Source organism: Pogona vitticeps, chromosome 4 (genome assembly GCF_051106095.1).
Source record: "Pogona vitticeps strain Pit_001003342236 chromosome 4, PviZW2.1, whole genome shotgun sequence".
Classification (NCBI taxonomy): domain Eukaryota; kingdom Metazoa; phylum Chordata; class Lepidosauria; order Squamata; family Agamidae; genus Pogona; species Pogona vitticeps.
In genome coordinates, this window is record NC_135786.1 from 50,390,496 (window position 1) to 50,411,406 (window position 20,911).

Sequence of the window (20,911 nt, forward strand, 5' to 3'; positions counted from 1 at the left end):
AAAATCTGTGAATTCTGCAATACTGGGTTTGCAGAGGGTTGGTGTTTTTTGTGGGGGTCAAGTTTGGTTAGGGATGTACCATTTTGGCATAACATTTTTCTCAGAGTGTGAGGATGGAAGCAGGGGTTGCGCAAAAAAGATTAATAATGATAAGATAATGAGAAAGTTAGAGAAGGGCTACGCTTCTCAGAGTATCCAGCCAGCATGGACAATGATCACGCAGGCTGTGGTATTCTGGGAGATATCGTCTAGAAAACTGGTACTAATATTAAAATTCTGGGTGGTAACTTACTTTTCATAGAGTAACAAGAGTGTCAAGTGTTTGATTCAAACACTTGATGCTCTCATGCAGCCACAGGTATACCAAGGAGAGAGGAGCCCACAAGCACCGGTAGCCCCTTGACGCACTGGTGCTGGTGTTTACTTTGACTACCCTCCATTCCCATTCCTCTGGCCTAGCTGGTAGCTGGGGCCAGGGTCAGGAAGGTGCCAACGATGTTTCATTCCTGAACATGCCCTGGAACAGCCAACATAGCACAACTACAAGATGTTATGGCTATCATGCTGCCACCACCCAAACCTGCCACCAACCCATGTTTCAACCCCATTTTCCCAAATGTGGACATCATTACAGACTTGCCCAGAGTTCTTTCTCGAAAAGCTCAGTCACTAACCCCTGTTTACCTGTTGCTTAGGACTACTACATAGATATATATGTAAGTGGCAGAATCAAGCATTAAAGCTTGCCTTAAACTGTAACATTAGAGGCTGCAGATGAGAGCTTTCAATTGTTAATGCTTCCTCCCAGTAAAATACAGTTCCATGTGAGGAAGCACTGACAGATATCCTTAATAGTGTCATATTCACTTGTGCAAGGAATTTTTTGGGGAGAGAGTAAAGTAAGGGGGCTATTACATTGGCTATTTAGCCACAATTTACATCAGATTGGGAACAGATGAATTTGAATTAAAATCTGGTGATTACATGCTATAAAGTGCAACACAGGAAAGCCCATGGTGGAATAAGCTTTTCTGAGCAGGGGATTGCATTTCTTTGTTTAGCTGGCAGGGGTGGTTTAAATTTGTTCTGATCAGTTTGACATCACTTTTGTCTGCTTTCTGCCTGACCTGATGCAAAGGGTCACTCACAGAGGTGTCAGTTCCTCTCAACCAAGCGCTCCTGGTCTCCACACGGTTTCTTTTTTCAAACAAGAAAAGAAAAAGAAAAAAGGTTCAACTCAGTGCTGGCACACGCTACCACTAGGGCATTGAGAACTAAATAAACAAAGACAGGTAGAAATTGTCAACTAGCACCTGCTGTTGGAACTCCATGCAAATGGAGCTCTTTGCCTTAACCCTGCTGACTCCTGCAAATTGTCTTCTGGACCATTACAGTTACAGTGATACAACCAGGGAAACCCAGTCTAATAAACAGTAAATGCACAGCAGATGAAGCCATACTTTCCTTACTGTATAGTTGCACCCTTGGTAACTTCCTCATCTATATTCTGAAGTAATTTTGTTCAGAAAAAGCTGTACCGCTTTAGAGCACTCTTGCACAAGTGCTCTGAAGTGCCACAGCCTCTGGCTAGATGTGCGATATATTAAATGAATGAATGAATGAATGAATGAATGAATGAATGAATGAATGAATGAATGAATTGATAAGATTTTGGATTGTATCATTTTAGATGGCAGATATGAGCTTATACTTTCGGAAGGAAGGAAGGAAAGTCTCTTTCTTTAGTAAACTATACAGTTATATAGGCTACTTTCTCATATGTTAGTCTAGTGTATGCAAAATTTTGGTTTTTTTAAAAATAATACTACATTTTTAAAAAATAGCCTCTTACCTGAAAACCAAGGAGCTATAACCCAGAATCTAGTAAACTTATTATGCATAAATTGTAGAATAACTGTTAGTATACATTCAAATCTGAGGAACAGAAGTAAAATGTTCAGAGATTTAGGAGCACCATAATTCACATGGTGAAGCTGACATCACCATGCATAGGAACTCCATGGGAGACTTTGTTAGCCAGACTAATGGCCATCTCATTTAGTCAAGGTTGGGGTACATGTGGACCTCCATATGTTCTTGGGCTGCAACTCCTATTGATCCCACCAAACATAGTCAATGGCAAGGAATTCTGAATGATGCAGTGCAACAACATGTGGAGGACAAAAATTGTCCATATCAGGTTTAGGTAAGGAAGGACAGGGTGAGCTCTTCATTTCCATTTCCAACAAGAATCCAGTTAGTCAGCTGCAAATGTATAGATAATAAAGACCAAGAATTAAAACTAGACCCTGATGTGTTCGGTCATTGTGGTTGTTCCCATGAAACTTCTTTTTTGTTGTTTTTAAAAAGATGTGAAATAGTGTATGGAAGACTGAAAGAAGTTTATACACAAAGATAGAAAATGAAAGGATGTTTGAGAGTGAAATTTCACATTTTCAGCTAGTTAGTTAATTGTGTTCATCTATAAATGTCTGAAGCATTCATGCATAGCATTGTATACAAGTCCAATTAAGTAATTAGTTCTGGATATCTCTGACCTGATCAGGCAACTTAATTTTGGTTAGACAAAAAGGACTACTACGTAGAAATAATTTCCAAAGTGTTGACCAGGTGAGCAAAAAGGCCCCATTTGTGGACGAGAATAGAATTCCATAATCAGTTTGTTAGTCTTGAAGGTGAAGCAAGACTCTTAATGGCATGTGTATAGATTGTATTTATCAATCAGATGGAAACAAAATTGATGGCTAAATGAAGGCTTTGTGTAAGCATCAAACATCCAGGATAAAACTATTGCTTTTATTTACAAGTTTGTCTGTGTTTGCATGTAGGACTCTGATCACATGGTGTAGGCCAGTGGTTCTTAACCTTTGTTACTCGGATGCTTTTGAACTGCAACTCCCAGAAACCCGAGCCAGCACAGTTGGTGGTGAAGGCTTCTGGGAGTTGCAGTCCAAAACTCCTGAGTAACCCAAGGTTAAGAACCAGTGGTGTAGGCTTTTGAGATCATATTGCAAATACGTATCTGCTGGCTACTGGAGCACACAAAAGAATTTTAGAAGAAGAGTAGTCTATGCATTATAGACTAAAGTAAAACCTTTCACTGTGTGGATCATGAAAAATGATGGTTTGCTCTGAAAAAAGTGGGCCTCAGCATTTGATTATCCTGATGCATAACCTGTATTGCAGACAAGAAGCTACCTATAGGATAGAATATGGGGAGAGAGAATGGTGTCCTATGGGCAAAGGTGTCAGACAAGGGTACCTTTTATCCCCTTATTTGTTCAATCTGTATGCAAAACATATCGTAGAGAAAGTCAGACTAGATTCAGATGGACGAGGAGAGTTAATAGGAGGAAGAAATATCAATTGTTTATGATATGAAGATCATACCATTTTACTGGCAGAAAGCAGCAATGACTTGACACGACATCTAGTGAAAGAAGGAAGTGCCAAAGCAAGACTGCAGCTGAACATTAAGAAGACCAAAATCATGACTACAAGAAGAACTATACAAATTTAATGGTGACAATACATAAACTGAAATTGTTAAACATTTTGTATACCTTGAGTCAGTCATCAATCTAAAGGGAGACTACAGCCAAGAAATCAGAAGAAGACTGAAACTCAGAAGGGCAGCAATCAAGGAAATAGAAAATACAGTGGTGCCCTGCATAACGAGCAATTCGTTTAACAACGAATCTGCATAGCAACGCATTTTTGTGATCGCAAAAGCGATCGCATTGTGATATTTCTAATGGTAAAACATCGCTTTGCAATGATCGGTAAGCGTTTCGCTTACCGATTTTCACATAGCGATGTTTTTTAACAGCTGATCGGCTATTCCAAAATGGCCGCTGGGTAAAGAAAATGGCCACCCGCTGTGTTTTTGTGCCCTTTACTCGCTTGCCGGGCAGCAAAAATGGCGGCTGCATGGAGGATTTCCACATAACGGTGAATTTTTTGCCCATAGGAATGCATTAAACGTATTTTAATGCGTTCCTATGGGCTTTTTTGCCCCGCATAGCGACAAATCCACATAGCGACGATTTTTTCGGAACGGATTATCGTCGCTATGTGGGGCACCACTGTATCATCAAGTGGAAGGATGTGTAACTAGAGACTAAGACCAAAATAATCAACATTCTCATATTTCTGGTCACCATGTATGGATGTGAAAATTTAACAGTAAAGAAAGCTGACAGAAAAAAAATGGGGTTTGAAATATGGTGCTGGAAGAGAGTTCTGCAGATGTTGTGGACTGCCAGAAAGACCAACAAGTAGTTTCTAGAGAACATCAAGCCTGAACTGTCTCTAGGGGCAAAAACAATATGAAACTGAAGCTGTCCTATTTTGGGCAGATCATGAGAAGACAAGATTCTCTGGAAAAGACAATAATGCCAGGAAATGTGGAAGGCAGCAGGAAAAGAGGAAGATCAAATAGAAGATGCATTCACTCCCTAAAGAGACCACAGGCTTCAGTCTGCAAGAGCTGAGCAGGGCTGTTTGAGAACAGGTCATGTTGGACATCTCTCATTCATAGAGTTGCCATAAATTGAAGGTGACTTGACTGCACATAACAACAACAAAACTCTGATAACCAAAAACACATTTTTCATGTGCATGGAAAAAAATTGGGGGAAGGTGATTTTAGGTGAGTAGTAATAAAATCAAGCCAGTGTGGTGTAGTGAACAGACTGAAAAACTATGTGACTTGGGTTCAAATTCTCACTCAGCCAATCAAATTCACTGGGGCGGGTGAGTGGCACTGATAGGGTGGCTGCTTAAATATCCCAGTTACCTATTAGGATCACCGTAGGTTAGATGGAATTTGACAGCACGTAACATACATCAAAAGTCGATAGTGTGAACCCTGACTTTATGGTAACGATTTTGTTCAAAGGCGAAAGTGGTGTTCAGATATGTCAAGAAAATCGAGTAAACTGTAGTAGCTAATGCACCCAGGCAACTGATCCAACAAAATCACCGTACATCAATTAATGTAAAACAGAGCAATCTTTTCAGTCAGTGCACACTGTTGTGTCAGCAGATGGTTGCTGACCAGTTCCTCTGAGAATCAGTGAAGGAAAAGCCTTTTGCAAAAACATCAGCAGACCAGATTAAGGTGGAAAATAAAAATGAAATCTCACTGCAAGAGCTGATGGATGGCCTGGGCTGGGCTGCGAAAGGTCTTGGTTTCAATAATCAAGCCTGTTCCAGAGACAATCTCATTATGGCTTTGTAGTTGGTAATTTCCCCCTCAGTAGAGTAATGAAAAAGACTCACGTGCCGCTATTGGACTGAAGTGGCGACCGCAGAGGAGGAGGAGGAGGATTTGCTGTTAAAACTTCTCTCCAGACTGCATCACCAATGATCATCCATTCAAAACAATAACATAATAGCCCTCAACATTTTAAAGATTTTTCAGTTCTCCCTCCTCCCTCCACTTCCTGAGCCTTGGAGAAAGATTGATATAAGGTAGAATGAACAAGTGCAGCCTTCTGAGCCTTGTTTGTTTTTCATGCCCTATTTGAAAGTGCTGGGGGGGGGGTTGTAGGTGCAGAGAGCTGCCATCCACTTCACAAGAAGGATTCCAGAGGTAGATCTTCGTATCTGAGCATACTGTAGGGATGAAAGATTTTTTTCCAATAATCCACTTCCAAGTTATTAAAAGTGCAGCAGTGGGTGGTGTGAGTGATGTAAAAAACTGTGATGAGGAATTCTTTTGAAGCTTCCCTCTAGTGTTGTAGCTTTGTTCAAATCAGGATCCAGCTGCTGGGAAGTGATTACATACACAAACAAGCCAGGAGATCCAAGTGTCTGCTTTGACTCCAGTAATTCCAGAATTAGGAGACTCAGCAGCACTGCATTTGGGAGGGGGGAAATATCTGGATCAATGGGGAACTTCCTCAGTGATGCACTACGAGTGTAATGCCTCTGTGTGAGCTGTAGGATGTTTGTATCCCAGTCATTTTTCTTTGTCATGTTTGTGGCATGCCCAGTGGTGTGGAAACAGAACAGCTTTGTGAAGCACCTGCGGCAATGTTCTGCCAAATACAAATAACTGTGCGAAGATGGCTTCGGGGTCCTTAAGAGGGTGGGGATGGTGGATCAATCTTGTCCTCTCTACCCCCGGAGTTGTGATTCCCTTCGATTGTCCCCTCTCCAGAACTACTCTTTGGGTAACAAGACATGTTCATACAGTCAGTAACTAATGTTGTGTCCTGTCTGGCCCTAAGCAATTTCTCTCTGCGCTGATGTGCATTTTTCAGTTCTATGGGCTTCCATTTGGCATCCCTTTGCCTTGTGACATCTAAGCTAAAGGAATGGTCCAGATGTTTCCAACATGGGGAAGGGGCTCACACTTATTCAGGACTGAACTCAAGGGACTCTGCTGCCCCTGCCAGCATCTTGACTTTTTTCCTTCCTTGTCTGCCACAGATGAGCGAGAGCGAGACTCTGATCAGTATGGTGAACAGAATGGTGGAGAGCTCCTCCCCTAGGGCTCAGCTGTACATGCAAGTAAGACATCACAGCAGCTTTGCCATCAGCCATGCCATTCCAGCTGCTTTTGCATGGCAGAACCATTCCCAGTGTTACCCTCCCACCCCACATGTCTGCCTCCATCTGTGAGATGTCCGTTCAGCCTCTCATCTAAGAATAGCATTCATATATGGAGAAGCCCAACTGGGCCCCCATGTGTCACTTTCCCAGTGAGTCTAGTTCAGAGTATTTCTTCCATCCATCCATCCATCCATCCATCCATCCATCCATCCATCCATCCATCCATCCATCCATCCATCCATCCATCCATCCATCCATCCATCCATCCATCCATCCATCCATCCATCCATCCATCAGTCTACAGTTTTTGTTACACCTTGAGGGAAGGCAGAACTTTGTAAATATGTCTCTGTTGTGTCAACAGCTCTCTTCCAAGCTCTATTTTTCTTTCCTTGTGCTCTGTAATCGCTTATTAAAGGCGTGGGTTAGAACCTGAAACCTTCACTCTTGAAATATTGGCCATACTGTTTGGTGCTAGAGGAATCTTAGCAGTTTGCTTGCTTTTGGTTGGTTGGTTGCTTTAAAAGCAGAAGTGATTTCCCATTTCTTCTTTCATTTGCAAAATTTACTGTGTTTCTAGAAAATGTTTAGCAGTTTGCTACTAACCTTTAACCCATTCAGGGTTTGAGTCAGGATGTTGAACTCAACCCTGTTTTTGATGCCAGTGCCAAGAGATACTTACTTTTCTGTTTAGGTAAAGTAAACATGCAAGGAGGAGAACACACTAGTCCCACCCTCTCTATTGACACTCTCTTATCATGAAAGCTGACAGTTCCAAGCAGAGCGCATCTATGCACGAAGGCTCTTGCTGTGATTCTGAACTCTGTTTTTCTAGCATTTGGAATCACATGGAGAACCTCCAGTTCAGACTGTCACTGTCCATGTGAAGAGGTGGTTGGGGCTACAGTATTCTCCCCAATATGTTAAGTTACACATCCTACAAGACCCAACATTGTAGTAATCTAAGATTATGTCGTATGCATAAGTGTAAGCAGAAGACATGTTTTCTTCATGAAGATTGCAACTTGCAGAAAGGGTGGAATTCTGCATTATTGTGTTCAGGTGGTGCTTTCCACTCAGTGGATGCTCAAAGAAATAATGACCATTAGAATATCCAAATAGGGATGTATGTCTTGTTAAAATGGGGGAAGTTTTGTGCGGCCATTTGTTCTGCTTTACAGAAAGTTGTTCTTTGTCTGAAGGCAGCCCTCCATGTGAAGTTTTCTTTTATTTAAAGGATTTTCCCAGTCTAACTTCAGTTTAGAAATAAAGGACTATAAGAAGCTGGGAGAGCAAGAGCTTGAAATTACTCATCAGCAGTTGCCATGTGGATAGCAGTCCAGGGAGGCACCAAGGTCAATCTGCTTCAAGCATTTTGCCCCAAATGCTATTCTAACTCTACAGAGATATACTAAGATATAGATTATGGACTATTTATTCTGCAGGTAGGCTCCCTCCCAGGGAACAAATCCTCCAGCCAGATAAAAAGATGGCTCTTCCCAGACCTATTGAAATAGAATGGTCAGTCAATGTGCCTAATTCCATTCAGTCTGTATGAAAAGAATCCTTAGACTCTGATTCAGAAATCTGCATGGAGTGTCAGAATGTTCATCTATGCTGAGCATTAGATTAATCTAAATACTGAACCATTCAAACTAGCTCAGATGAATGCATGGTTGAAGATTCAGGATGACTGGGATAGAGAGGGCTGAGAGGCTTTGAATGACTTGTTTTCTGTATTCAGCAATTGAATTAGCAATACAACCATAAAAGCTGCATCACATTGCAATTACATCCTTCCACCCACCATCCATTTGTACCTCCAAAGCTTCAATCATCATTTTTTTCACTTTTAGTACTAAAATGTACTTTCTGACTAATTTGCAGTTCCGAATATAGTAAAATTAAATTGGAGCAGAACATTGTTATTAATTGCTTGTAACATGTGATATTTGGATAAGTTTGGGGTGGGCTCAGTACTTTTTATTTTTACAAAAATAGAGATTGGTATATTATGTGACAGAGCATTCCGTATACTGTTTCCATCTGTGGCTTTGTGGTATATCACATTATTCTAGGAACATAAAGATCTTATCACTGCAACGTGTGAGAGACCTGGAGTTGATCTCTCTATGCTACCATGTTGATTGGTCTGAGAATCAGGCTGGGGATAATATGCTAACCTGACTTCACAATAAGACTTCCTGCAAAATAGTTGCAACCTTTATGCCACAAAAAGATATTCAGGGAGAAAAAAATATGTAGTCAATAATCCAGGGCAGGAATAGCTGAAACAGACATGAAAAACAGAAGTTTTTCAGTGCCTTTCCAGTCTTTGCAGGATTTTCCTCAAGAAAATATCACAGCAGCATGATGCTAAATAATGTATTGACTTGCCCACTATTCAGTATTCTAGAGCAAAAGAGTAATTTAAAGGAATCAGAACATATTACCTAGTAACAAAGCACCCAAATAATAAGGTGCTACAAGTCACACACACACACACACACACACACACACACACACACACACACACACACACACACACACACACACACACACACACACACACACACACACATATGGGTATGAAGGAGATACTTGCCAGTTTGCTTCCTTATAGGAGGCGTTACACTCAGTCAGAAATTAAATCATCATCATCAACAACAACAACAACAAAATGCCCATGCATTTATTCTCTCTCTCTTTCACACACACACACACACACACACACGCACACACATGCACATACACATGCACGCATACACACATGGGAGGAGTGGAGAGAGATGCAGCCCATTCATCTAGTAAATTCTATTCTGAACAGGTATGATTTCATTACTGTCTGCCACAAGCAAAAAACCACCATATCTTTCTTCAATACTACAGGAAGAAAAGTTGGGTTTTGCTAGTGATTTCAATAAGGAAACAACTGTGAACTGATCAAAATTGCTCTCCATTACATTTCAATGTGAGGAATAATCAGATTGTAAAAAAAGTTACATTTTTATGTAGGCAATGATCATGATGACTAGAGAGTTTTGGGAGTCCTGGAAAAGAAGTCATGTGAATCAACCAGATTTCCAAAGGCTTATGTCTGCCAGGGAACATAGTAACAGAAACTGGGAAAATAACCTCTTTTGGGCTATAGGTCTCAGGATTGCACCGCCAACATGACCACTTGCTAATTCTAGTAACTGTAATCCCCAAAAGTAACCTTTTCCGTCTCTGCCCAATAGTGACTAAAATCATTATCCATAGCTTGGGTTTGGATTGTCCCCATATGTTACAAAGAACAAAGGCTGAGAGCTTTATCTTCGGCTTTTGACTCGTTGATCAAGTATGATCAAGATCAGATTTCAGATACGAGTGTTATTTTTCATAACCTTGCTACAGTTTCTCATAACTTTACCAGTTATGAAACCACTACTCCATCTGGATAAGTGTTGTTCATGCTGACAAACAATGGCTCTCAAAGGGTTCAGACACGGACCTTTCTGAGCCCTGCCAGGATCTGTCCATGGCTGAACCTGAGACCAGCCACATGGAAAGCACACACTCTACTCCTGAGCTGTGTGGCCCCTTTCCCTTCATAATGATGGGAGACAAAACAGTAGCTACAATAAGCAATGTTATGTGATACTTTAATGGAGAGTGGTATCTGTTTACTACTGTTGTATTATTATTTTACTGTGGTGGTTTGCTTGAACCCAATAAACTCTGGTTCTGATATGATGCCTTTGTTCTGTGCTGCATTGCATCAATGCTAATCAGTTCTCCCCTGTGATACTCGTACACCCCTTTTGGGTAAGTACTGCTAGATGCAATCCTGTTCCACAGGGAAATGATGCCATGTTCAGTCTGTAAAACGTAACCTGGCAAAAGCCAATGCTTTAGAACAGCCGTCTTGGCTATCTCTGTGCATTAGTTTTTTCACTGTATAAAACAGTGGTTGCTAATAAGCTGGGAGAGCTTCGTATTATATAAAGAATCTCAATTCATATTGCTGCAGGGTTGCATTTTGCAAAGTTTTACCCTGTGTTTTGCATCTTTAAAAATTCAGATCAGCAAACAAACTGGCTGTAGAACAAAAGAGGTACCTGGCTATGTGGCCTGTGAAGGTCTTTATTGTTATGAATCAGTTCAATATCACACATCAAAAGCAAAATCTCATCCTACTCTATTGTTATTGATCTTCCTCCTCAAATCAACCTTCTGCTGAAGGTCAAATGATCCTGGTTCTTGATTTCTTGGAGGACTGGGTTCCAGCTACTTGTTTATCGGCTACCCTCTTTTAGCAACATTTTAGGCCAATCCAGCATCCTTCAGATGTATCAGACAACAACAACCATTCTCCTGATCAAGTCGGTTCGTGGCCACAATGCATGAGGGGGATGGGTGTTGGAATCCAACACATATAGAGAGCACTACATTGGGAGAGGCTGTCATAGATCTTGGCTTCTGCCTGGCATGGAAAGACTTGCACCGAGGAAGCTCTCACTGCTGCTGCCCATTCATGGCACCCACTGCTATTAGGCCTAAAAAAAACTTGCTGGTCTTGTGTGCTATATACCAGTTTTGTATATCCATGAACTAATTGTGTGTTAGTAGATCACACGGAGCAGCCCTTTTGCACTCTGCCAACTATCACATTGGAAGGAACTCCTCCACCACCACCCACTCCGGACCCCCAACATCATTGTAAATTCTGGATTTAGGGGGAATCGGTTGCACCTTTAAAATATTTTCACAAGTGTAGTTGTCATGATTGTGAATAAAAGCTGCTACTTATGATATGATTGGTTGTGTGTAATTGCCTGGCAAGCTGTAATGGCAGTTGCACGTCAAACATGCATGTACAATAGCCTAGCCGGTTTGTTCATAAGTCTGAGCAGTCTCCTTAAAAGACAAAAACAGCACCATCTCAATTCTTCTCAGCTTGGCCGTTCCCTTTGACATAGATGGCAGAAAAGGTGCTGTGTCCACCCTGTGCTGTATGGATTCAAAGACTTGCCCCTCCCCCTTGGTGAGATAAAAGATGGCTGATTAAAAAAAAAAAAACCAGCAAAGACACATGCTGCTTTTGCTGGAGAGAGTCCTGGGAACCATGGAATAGCAGGCTTTATAATTGCGATGAAAATGCCAAACAGGTTCTTCTATCTTGTAAATATCACTTAAAAGACTGATTTAGTGGAAGACGTTAGAAAGTTAGCTGTGGGACCTGCCAACCTACTCCCTGTGTATGCGCTTGTATGCGTACGTTCCACTAAGCAGAAGCAGCCTCAGATTTCCCCAGGGGCTTGTCACGGCATGTTAACTTCAAGGAGGAGAGAGAGCAGCAGTGACTTGTTCCTGTTTTTGCAGGTGTCTCATTTCCCTGAAGCCTATCGAGAGACGTTGCACACCTACAAGATAAGCGAGCAAGATACAGATGTAAGTGCACCTCTCCCTTGCCGCTGCCTGCCTGCCTGCCTGCCTGCCTGCCTGCTCCCCTCCCTGCTTCCTGCCACCTTTCCATCCTCCTCCATCTCTTGGAGGTTACACCTTTCCCCTATTTCTCTCCAGTGTCGTTAGATGGGATTTTTTTCCCACTGCTAGTGGTGCTGCCAAAGTCTCATATCCTCTTGGTCACCAATGATCACCAATCCTGTGCTGTCTCTTTTCCTGTTGCATCCTTCACTCATACCCAGTGTGTGCTATTTTCAAGCTGGTGTGATTGTCTGTGAGTTCTCCCTGGCTACATGGTGGGAGATCAGCTGCCAAAACTGGCCTGGTCCATGCTGGGATGCTGGCTGGTACCCATCAAAGCAAATTATAGTGCCTTGTGAATCTCCCCACTCTACATTCCAGGCTACACATTTTGTTTCTCTCTTTCCTTCATGGCAGAAGCTATTGGGGAAACTCTGTGAACAAAACAAAGTGATGAGGGAACAGGAAAGGCTGGTACAACAACTTCGGGCAGAGAAGGTAAGGGACAAAAATCCCAGAAGATTCTAACAGTAAACCAGAAGCTCTTTGCTCTTCGGAATGGCCCTGGATTTTCAGAGCCTGGGAGTTTTTTAAAGGAAGCTTCCCCCCCCCTTCTTTAAAAATCCCCACAAGAAATTCTATCTGAAACTGGGCAGCAAGGATGCTAAACTATATGTTACCAAGGCCAGTCCTAGTGTTAGACAGTGTGGAGTGGCTGTCTCAAGTAGCAGGTTTGGGAGAGCAGCTGGAAAGCTTTGGGGCACAGGTGTGCTGTCCTTGGATGTGAGGAAGGATGCTAGCCCATTGTCAGTAATGTTAGGATTCAGCTGTTGGCCTAGTTTCCGTAGACAGAAGTGGGTGGAGGTGGTAACTTGTTCTTCACTTCAAGTGGCAACATGTCTGTGGCTGGCCCTGGACTGCATATGCAGAAGCACTGATTACAGAGCCTTGAAATCACAGGCAGAACTTCAAAAAGGCCATTTGTGGACTACAGCTCCCCAGATTCCAAACCAGTATGTATATCAGCCACATGGACTGTGAGATTTTAATAGCTGTAGTCCAAAAACCTACGTTTTCCAGGCTTTGAACATCGGGCAGTGATGTGTGTTTGTGTCTGCTGTTTCAGAATGCAGTGGAAGGAAGCTTAATCACATCCAGAAGGATGAACACATTCAGTTTTATCTGCCCATTGTCTTGTTAGCCTGTAGCCCTTTGGCATAATAAAATGGTTTAGTAGCATTTAATGACTTCCCATGATTTTCGCTTGTATAGAACAGGAAAAGGGCCCATCCCCATACTTTAGAAACAGAAAATAAGACTAAATTATTGATCAAGATCATAATTGATCATTATTGATCAAGATCAGAGAGGGAATCTGAATCAGAGAACAGAACTGACTTTAAGCCTTTTGAGTGCTGGGTTTGCTTCCTAACTACTAACCTCCTTTGAAAACAAAACAAAACCTTCTTGCTTGTCATTTTCATGATTAGGAGAGCCTGGAAAGTGCACTGATGGGGACACACCAAGAGCTTGAGATGTTTGGCAGCCAACCAGCATATCCGGAAAAGCTGCTACACAAGAAGGAATCTCTCCAGAATCAGCTGATCAATATCCGAGTGGAGCTGTCCCAAGCCAGCACGGTAATCAAAGAATCCTCCTCCATTGAAGGCATCCCCTCCTGCTTATTCTGGTGGAGATCCCAAGTCTTTAGAGATCAAGAGCAATTGAAAAGTGGATGTATGTATGTTGAGAGACATGCAAGTGTACACAGCCCCTATCAATCATGTAGCTTTTGACCAATCCAGACATGCATACCATATTCAGCTTTGCCCAGTACTTGTTTTTAAACAGGGCAGACAGCACAGTTTAGCCTCTGGTCACTGTCCAGCCTGCATGGCTGATTGGTACAAGCATGGGCCTCCTGTCTGCACATGGGATCGTCCATTATTTCTGCAGCAGTGTGTGCTGCACTGGCAAACTTTAGGTTGACAAGAGTGTTTCGCTGCTTCAGCATTGTAAAGCAAATCTTCCCCTTCTTTACACTCTGTGTTTAACTTCCTTCACTCCTCCCTCCCTCCCTCCCTCCTTCCCTTTCTTTTTTTATGCATAAGAGAGAGAATAAAGGAAAGGGTGTGTGAGAGAAGAAACCCACCTCCTTGACCCAAAGGGATGATGTAACCGCACCCAAAATGAACCACTGCCAGAGCCATGTTAGCTAAAGGATTTGGAGACCAAATTTTTAAGAGAGCCAGTGTGGTCTGGTGAATAAGTTGCCACCCTAGGGCTCGGGAGATCTGGGTCCCAGACTCTGCTCTGCCATGGAAACTGGCAGTGGGGGAACAGTAAAAGCATCATTTGAACATCTCACATGCTTTGAATGCCATGCAAAAGTCATCATAGATTGGATATAACTTGATGGAACATAATAACGATTTTTAAAAGTGGCTTGTCCAAGCTCTGCATGAATGTATGCCATAAATCTTCTGTGTACAAAATCATATTAAGGAGAGTTGCTGGAAATCTCATATTTCACTTTGGATGAATTCCCCTTTTCGTTCTTCTTGTTTGCTCATTAGTTTACATGATGCACAATTTGAATGAAGCCTGTTTCTTCCCATAGGCAACAAGTATTTCTTGCCTAGGGAAGTCTAGGGTGTTTCTCCTTGCCTACTCAAGACAGTTCAAATGTTAGGAAACACCAGGTTTTCAGTGCAGGCCTCAACTCTTCTCCAAGTCTTTACACAATGCTATAGCGCACACACAGGTTGGGCTGATATTCAAACTGAAAATTTGATAGCACTGGTTAGCATATTTATGCTGGTTAGTTTCTCTGCATTACATGAGTAAACAAAGGAGAGGGTGTGTGATTGTGCTGGTATCTTGATGGGACTCTTTGCAAATCCCTGTAGGCGCTGGCCAACAGCACCATAGAATATGAGAACCTGGAGGGTGAGGTGTCAGCCTTGCATGATGACCTATGGGAACAGCTGAACGTGGACATCCAGGTGAGAGAATGGTACCTCCGGACCAGCTTGATTTAAAGGAAATATGAAGAAGTTCAGAGCACAATTGTGCCCAAACCTATAGGGATCCTCGGGAAGGCTAGATCATTTTGTGGATAAGCAGGCAAGAGAGTATCTGAATTTAATCTATTCTTGCAGAATTATGTACAATAAGGGCAGCTTGAGGGGGGCACTTCACCCTTGTTCCAATCATGAGCCATATACAGGAATATACCTGAGCACTCTGCATAGCACTGAACCATTAAGTGCTCATTCTTTATAGTGTGAGTGCTCAGGCATTCATTTTGTGATGTTCTAACCTGCCTAAAGGAGGTAGACCAGGCTTCCAGGAGATGTGGGGCCTGGTCTACTGGTGCTGTAATAGAGGTACTGTAGATTGGGCCTCTAGAATTACTGGAATGAGGCATAATGTTACAGTGCCCCCATTTTTTGCTGATTTAGCAGCAAATTATCCTAACATATTTAGCATAATGTTACAGTGCCCGCACTTCTTGCATTTTCTTGGAACCCATCTTAAGCACAAAGTGGGTATACAGAATAAAGAACAAGCAGCTGCGTATATTAGAGGTGCCTATCTTCATTAAGTCATTGTTTTGTAGACATTAGTCTCTGGGCTGTTCATTTTTTTGTAGATTTGAATAAAAAGAGCGGAGCTACATTTGAAAAACGATTGCATGCATATGCACCTAAACTCTGTGCCCTCCTATAGCTATTATGCCTACACATGCTGGTTATGTGCAGAAGTGACAGTTTGCATGTGCTGTTTGCTAGGCAGGTATGCAAAGTCTCTGCCAGCTCTCTGTGGACATAAATAGTGAAAACATGTTAGCGAGGTCTTTATAGTAAAAAGATCAATGTTGCTCTTTACTGCCAGTATTATTAATGCAGAAGCACTGCATTGGTTTCTGTCATGTATATTCAAGATGTAAGCTCTGAAACATTTTTGATAAGATCTTCAATCACAGACCTTCATATTTCTCCAAACTGCTCTTTTTCTACAGCTCCTTTCCCTTCTTTGGTTTGGGAGTTGTCACAGAATTGCACTCCACATAAACCAAGCTCCATCACTGTAGCTGACACACACACACACACACACACACACACGCGCACACACACACACACACACACACACACACACACACACACACACACACACACACACCGATTTAACCACCTTCCACTAGGCATTTTTGAATCTTTTTTGCGGTTCTGATATCCTGTATCTTAAAGCAGCCAAAGCAATTATCCAGCTACACTGTGGCTTGCAGCCTGCTCTTCAGTTTCAATATGGACCTTATTATCGTCAACTTATCTACTTTGGAAGTAGGCATACTGAAAACTGCCAGTTCTGGGAAACATGCTACTGATCATAAAGCAGCAGTGACTTTACAGTAATACACCATTAGGCTTAGAACATTAAAAGCAGAGTGCAAACATTGCCTAATCCAACAGCTTTCATGCCAGGAAAGCTTGTTTCCCTTGCTTGAAAAGACTGAGAGACAGGAAAGATGTTAAAGAAATCAGAGATTAGAGGTTAACCCTTCCAAAACCAGTGCCTTGCAGATTACAAGTCCCATTATCCCCAGACTGCATGGAGGGCACCAGGGTGGGAAGGGTTACCTTGGTTGATTGTATTAAGGATAAGCAACCTGAATCCTGAGACAAAAAAAAAATAAATCTGCTGGTGGTGTCAGTGAGCCTTAGACGCCGGATAGAATACAGTAGTCTAATCTTTGTTTCCCTTCCTACGTAAATGACACTTGACCTTCTATTGCCCTAATGAATGAAGCCATTGTTTTTCCTTCCATGTGCCACCAGGTTGCCCTTAATCTCCAGATATTTGAGTACCTCCCAGGTTTCTTGAATCTATGTGTGTACTGAGTATGAACAGAAAACATCTATTCTTCTTGGGGTTTATTTTCAAAGATAAACTGGGCAAAAGCAACTAGCTCTTAACCTCATATTCTACACACACACACACAGAGAGAGAGAGAGAGAGAGAGAGATTGAGAGAGAGAGAGAGAGATGGAGTAAAATATTGACCACAGTGGGTTAGATTTATGGATTCATTGTTTGGCTACACGGCTACTTTGTCCTGAGCTTCTAGTTGGACATTGCACTACACTACAGAGGCAGGAAAGCCCATAACCAGTGTCTGGGTGGTAATTTAAAAGCAGCAGTGGTTTCTGGTTTGAGAAGGAGGCACACTTCACCATGTAATTTTGGAACGAGTACCCTCTTCCATTTTGTTAACTATGTTTAAAAACTAAGTTGGACACTGCCCATGGTACAGTCTGCACTATATCTGGCATGCAGGAAAGAAACAGCTTGACTGAGGGTGCACACATATAAAATTATCCCCTTAAAGACAAAGCTAGACCTTTCAACAGATAGCTAGACTGGACACATAAGGGCTCTGATAGGTTTGTGCTTTCAGTCAAGCACTGCCAAACTACCCTTCATACAGACTTGAAGTAGAACACGAAGTTAGCCCACATGAGGACTAATCACCATTTGAATTGACTTATGGCCCAGTCTTAAGGGTATAGTATATAACCGTAAGTTAAAAAGCAGTGGGCAATTTCATCTGGTCCAATGGTCATTCTCTCCCCCCCCCCCCCATTCATCACAGTCTATACACTATGGCAGCAAACCAAGCCAACAAAATTTGGCATCAGCCTGGGAAAAAACCCTTTATATCGAGCAATATGTGTAGCTTCAGTGAAAGGTATTCTAAGAACACTCTTATGGCCCAAGAAGGCAAGATGTTGGAAAATTCATGATGGGATTTCTAAGGGTGTCTGTATATTTTTAGAGGGTTTTTTTTTAAAAAAAATCCTGTCCCCCCCCTCAAAAGTACCAAAAGCAAGTTAAAACAAACCATTTAAAATTAATGAAAACCCAAAAATATAATCACAACACCAGGTACACTACAATAACTTTATGGAACATGGTTTACTTTATCAATGTCAGAAGCTTGAACTACAGAGAGTTATAAAACAGATTACTCTTCTTTGAACATGGTAGGAGCAATGTGGGGGGCAATAGTGGGGGCATGGGACAGAGAGATTTATATATATATATATATATATATTAGACTATAGTATAAGTGTATCTCAAGGCATACACTACCTGCCTTTCTAAAGTCTGAAATCTTCCACAGCTTGAGAGCATCAAGCATCTGTTCCAAAGTGGCATCAACATCCAGTCCAGGATGTTTGAATAACTCTTACACATGGAGGGCAAGAGTCCTGCTAGCTCCTGATGGAACTAATTTATTGTAATGGTAGAAAGAGCCTGTGTTTTAACTGTCCTCAGTCTGTTCTCACTTTTTTAAGGGATGGTAAGGCTGTGTGCTTATATTTGCTGTTCTTCACTGAGTAATTATAGTGGTCTTCAACTTGCATTGGAACTGATTCCCTTCTGATTTGCTTTTACAAACATTACTGATCTGATATAGTTTATTGTTAGCACATAACAACACCATTTATCAGCTTCATTTGTGCTGATGTCTCCATGCTGGAATAGAACCATAAAACAGAATGTAGATGGCTGAGCTTTTGATGATGGAAGATGTCTCCCAGATAAAGGCAGATGCAGGCTGAGTGAGCAGAGCATCTAGCTACATGTGTGCACAGATTTTCATGAAAAGCGGGACACAGTGAGAGAGGCAGACACAAAGTGTGCATAACATCTGTGTTATGAATTTTGTATGGGGCTGTTTATTCTTTGGGTTGGACAGGGAAAAACAAATTCTGAACTTAAAATGTATAGTAATTTATACAGCATATTGTGCATAAATGTGCATTGTTAATTCTTGGTTCTGAGTTTTCATAATGTTTGGCATATGGAGCAGACATGGTGATATGACAGGGAAAGTCAAATATGGTCAAGGATGTGTGACTTGAATCCATGAGTGGGGACAAGTTAAGAAGGTTGCCCTCTTAATATGGAAGTGGCTGTGCATCTTACCTGAACAAGTATAATTCATTACTGTATCCTGAGTCAAAAACATCATTGGTTTTTAAAAATTAAAAAGAACACAGAGATGCTCAATAGCCCACCTAGTGTACCTTGTATCCACATTCAAAGGATCACAAAGATAATGTCAGTTATCTCCCTGAGGTGATAATCAACATTTTCATTTCCACAAAATAAGACAGTATGTCTAAACTCAACTGCATTGTTCTCATACTCCCAGCTTTTGACTTCTGAAGTCCAGCTGGGGTGATCCATGCATGCTGCCAGCTAGCTGCTTCCCTGTCTCCTATATGCTCCTGGGTATGCAATCAGCTAGACAAATATAATGTATGAGCAAGCAAGGAACTGAACCCCATGGTACACTGTGGTGAGATAGCAACTGCTCCAAAAAGTGTTGGTGCAGTTGTAGAAACTACAATACAATCTGTGGAGCTTTAAAAATTATCTTCTTGGACTACAATTCTGTGATGGCTGGGAGATTCAGAGAGTTGTAATTGAAACAGTAGCTTTTCCAAACGTCAAGAATATGTGCATACTACATTACTGGTATGTCTCACCTGATGTGTCTGTGTGCAGTCCAATAGACAAAAATAGTTAGGAAGTGCTTGGAGCATTCCATTGACCTGGGGGGGAGGCTTCCTATTGTATTTTTCCTCTTCCATTGCAGATCTGCACCCCATCTGTTCACCTTTCTTCTATTTGTGTTCAATCCCATAAATTTCCCTGCATCTTTCTTTTCCTTCAAGGCTCTCTTCTCTGTCTCCTCCTTTCTTTCCCATGTCCAGTGCAAATTACACATTGCAAGGTAATATATGCCAATGTTATTTAGGTTTAGCTCTGTTGGTTTAAAAAACCCAGCTCTGATAAGGACACTTGTGTCTGAATAAATGGTGCTGGGGAGGATGCTTAATTTTTTATTTTATTTTATTTATTGCTGCCTACCATTTTTCTGCAGTAGCTCCCCTTCCCTCAGGTGCTTTTCCCTCCTGCTGGATTCCAGTTGCAGGTGTAAAAAAGTGTAAAAGGAATGGCTTTTGCTGAATCAAAATAGAAACAAGAGCAGGGAGCAATTAGTTTACTTAAGCACTATTCTTTGGTCCTTCCATCCTTTCAGAATGAAATGATCAGTCGGCAAATCCAGAAAGAGATCTGGCGAATCCAGGATGTGATGGAAGGACTGAGGAAGAACAATCCCTCTCGGGGCACAGACACTGCAAAGCACAGAGGTGAGAACTACTCCTTCCTTTTCTAGATTTGGAGTTTCTATGCTTAGGTGAGGAGAAGCAGAGAGAAGGGCTGGTTATTATCTGAATATCTGCCACTCATTTCACAATAGGTATGTCTATAATTTGTTGTCTGCCATCTACTTGAATTTCTTCTTTGCCATTGCAGTTGATGTAGGAATAGTGTTTAGTTTAATGCCATAACTTGTGTCAAAAGTTGTTCCAATGTTAAGAAATTATTCACATTTATTGGGCAATACTAAACATCCAGGCTCACAAGTAGAACTCTGCTGATGGGTCTTTGGTGCCAGATTTCTGAGACTCCCCTAATCATCAAAACCTCTGCCAAATGCCCACCCAGTTACAAGACTTAGTGTTGGATCCACACACACCCCAGATCAAGCCTATACTTTACTCACCACCAACCCTGTTCTTCTGCATTGGTGAAGTAATACTTTAGAATGGGAGGAAAGCTCAGGAAACTTGTCTTGGGAGGGCTAGTAAGGTGAGCGGTGGCAGTGGCTACAGCAAGAGATAGTGTTTCTGGCTCAGCTCCACTCTGTCATCTATTTATCATCTTCAATCAATGTGGGGTAGTAACTTTAATGGACCACTAAAATAACATTTTAAATA

The 20,911-nt window shown here is 41.7% G+C and overlaps 1 protein-coding gene across 34 annotated transcripts in view; it reads left to right on the top strand.

Annotated features, from left to right (window-relative positions):
* The window catches only part of PLEKHA6 (pleckstrin homology domain containing A6), a 235,629-nt gene that overhangs the window by 189,984 nt on the left and 24,734 nt on the right, over positions 1–20,911 (top strand). For 28 of the 34 annotated variants that reach the window (XM_078391906.1, XM_078391905.1, XM_078391908.1 and 25 more), the window contains 6 exons: positions 6,460–6,540; positions 11,947–12,015; positions 12,469–12,549; positions 13,542–13,691; positions 14,961–15,056; positions 20,170–20,281. In XM_078391906.1, coding sequence (XP_078248032.1) covers positions 6,460–6,540; positions 11,947–12,015; positions 12,469–12,549; positions 13,542–13,691; positions 14,961–15,056; positions 20,170–20,281 — 589 coding nt within the window. The remainder of the gene's footprint in view (positions 1–6,459; positions 6,541–11,946; positions 12,016–12,468; positions 12,550–13,541; positions 13,692–14,960; positions 15,057–20,169; positions 20,282–20,911) is intronic. The other 6 variants (XM_078391911.1, XM_078391914.1, XM_078391920.1 and 3 more) reach the window with 1 other exon arrangement.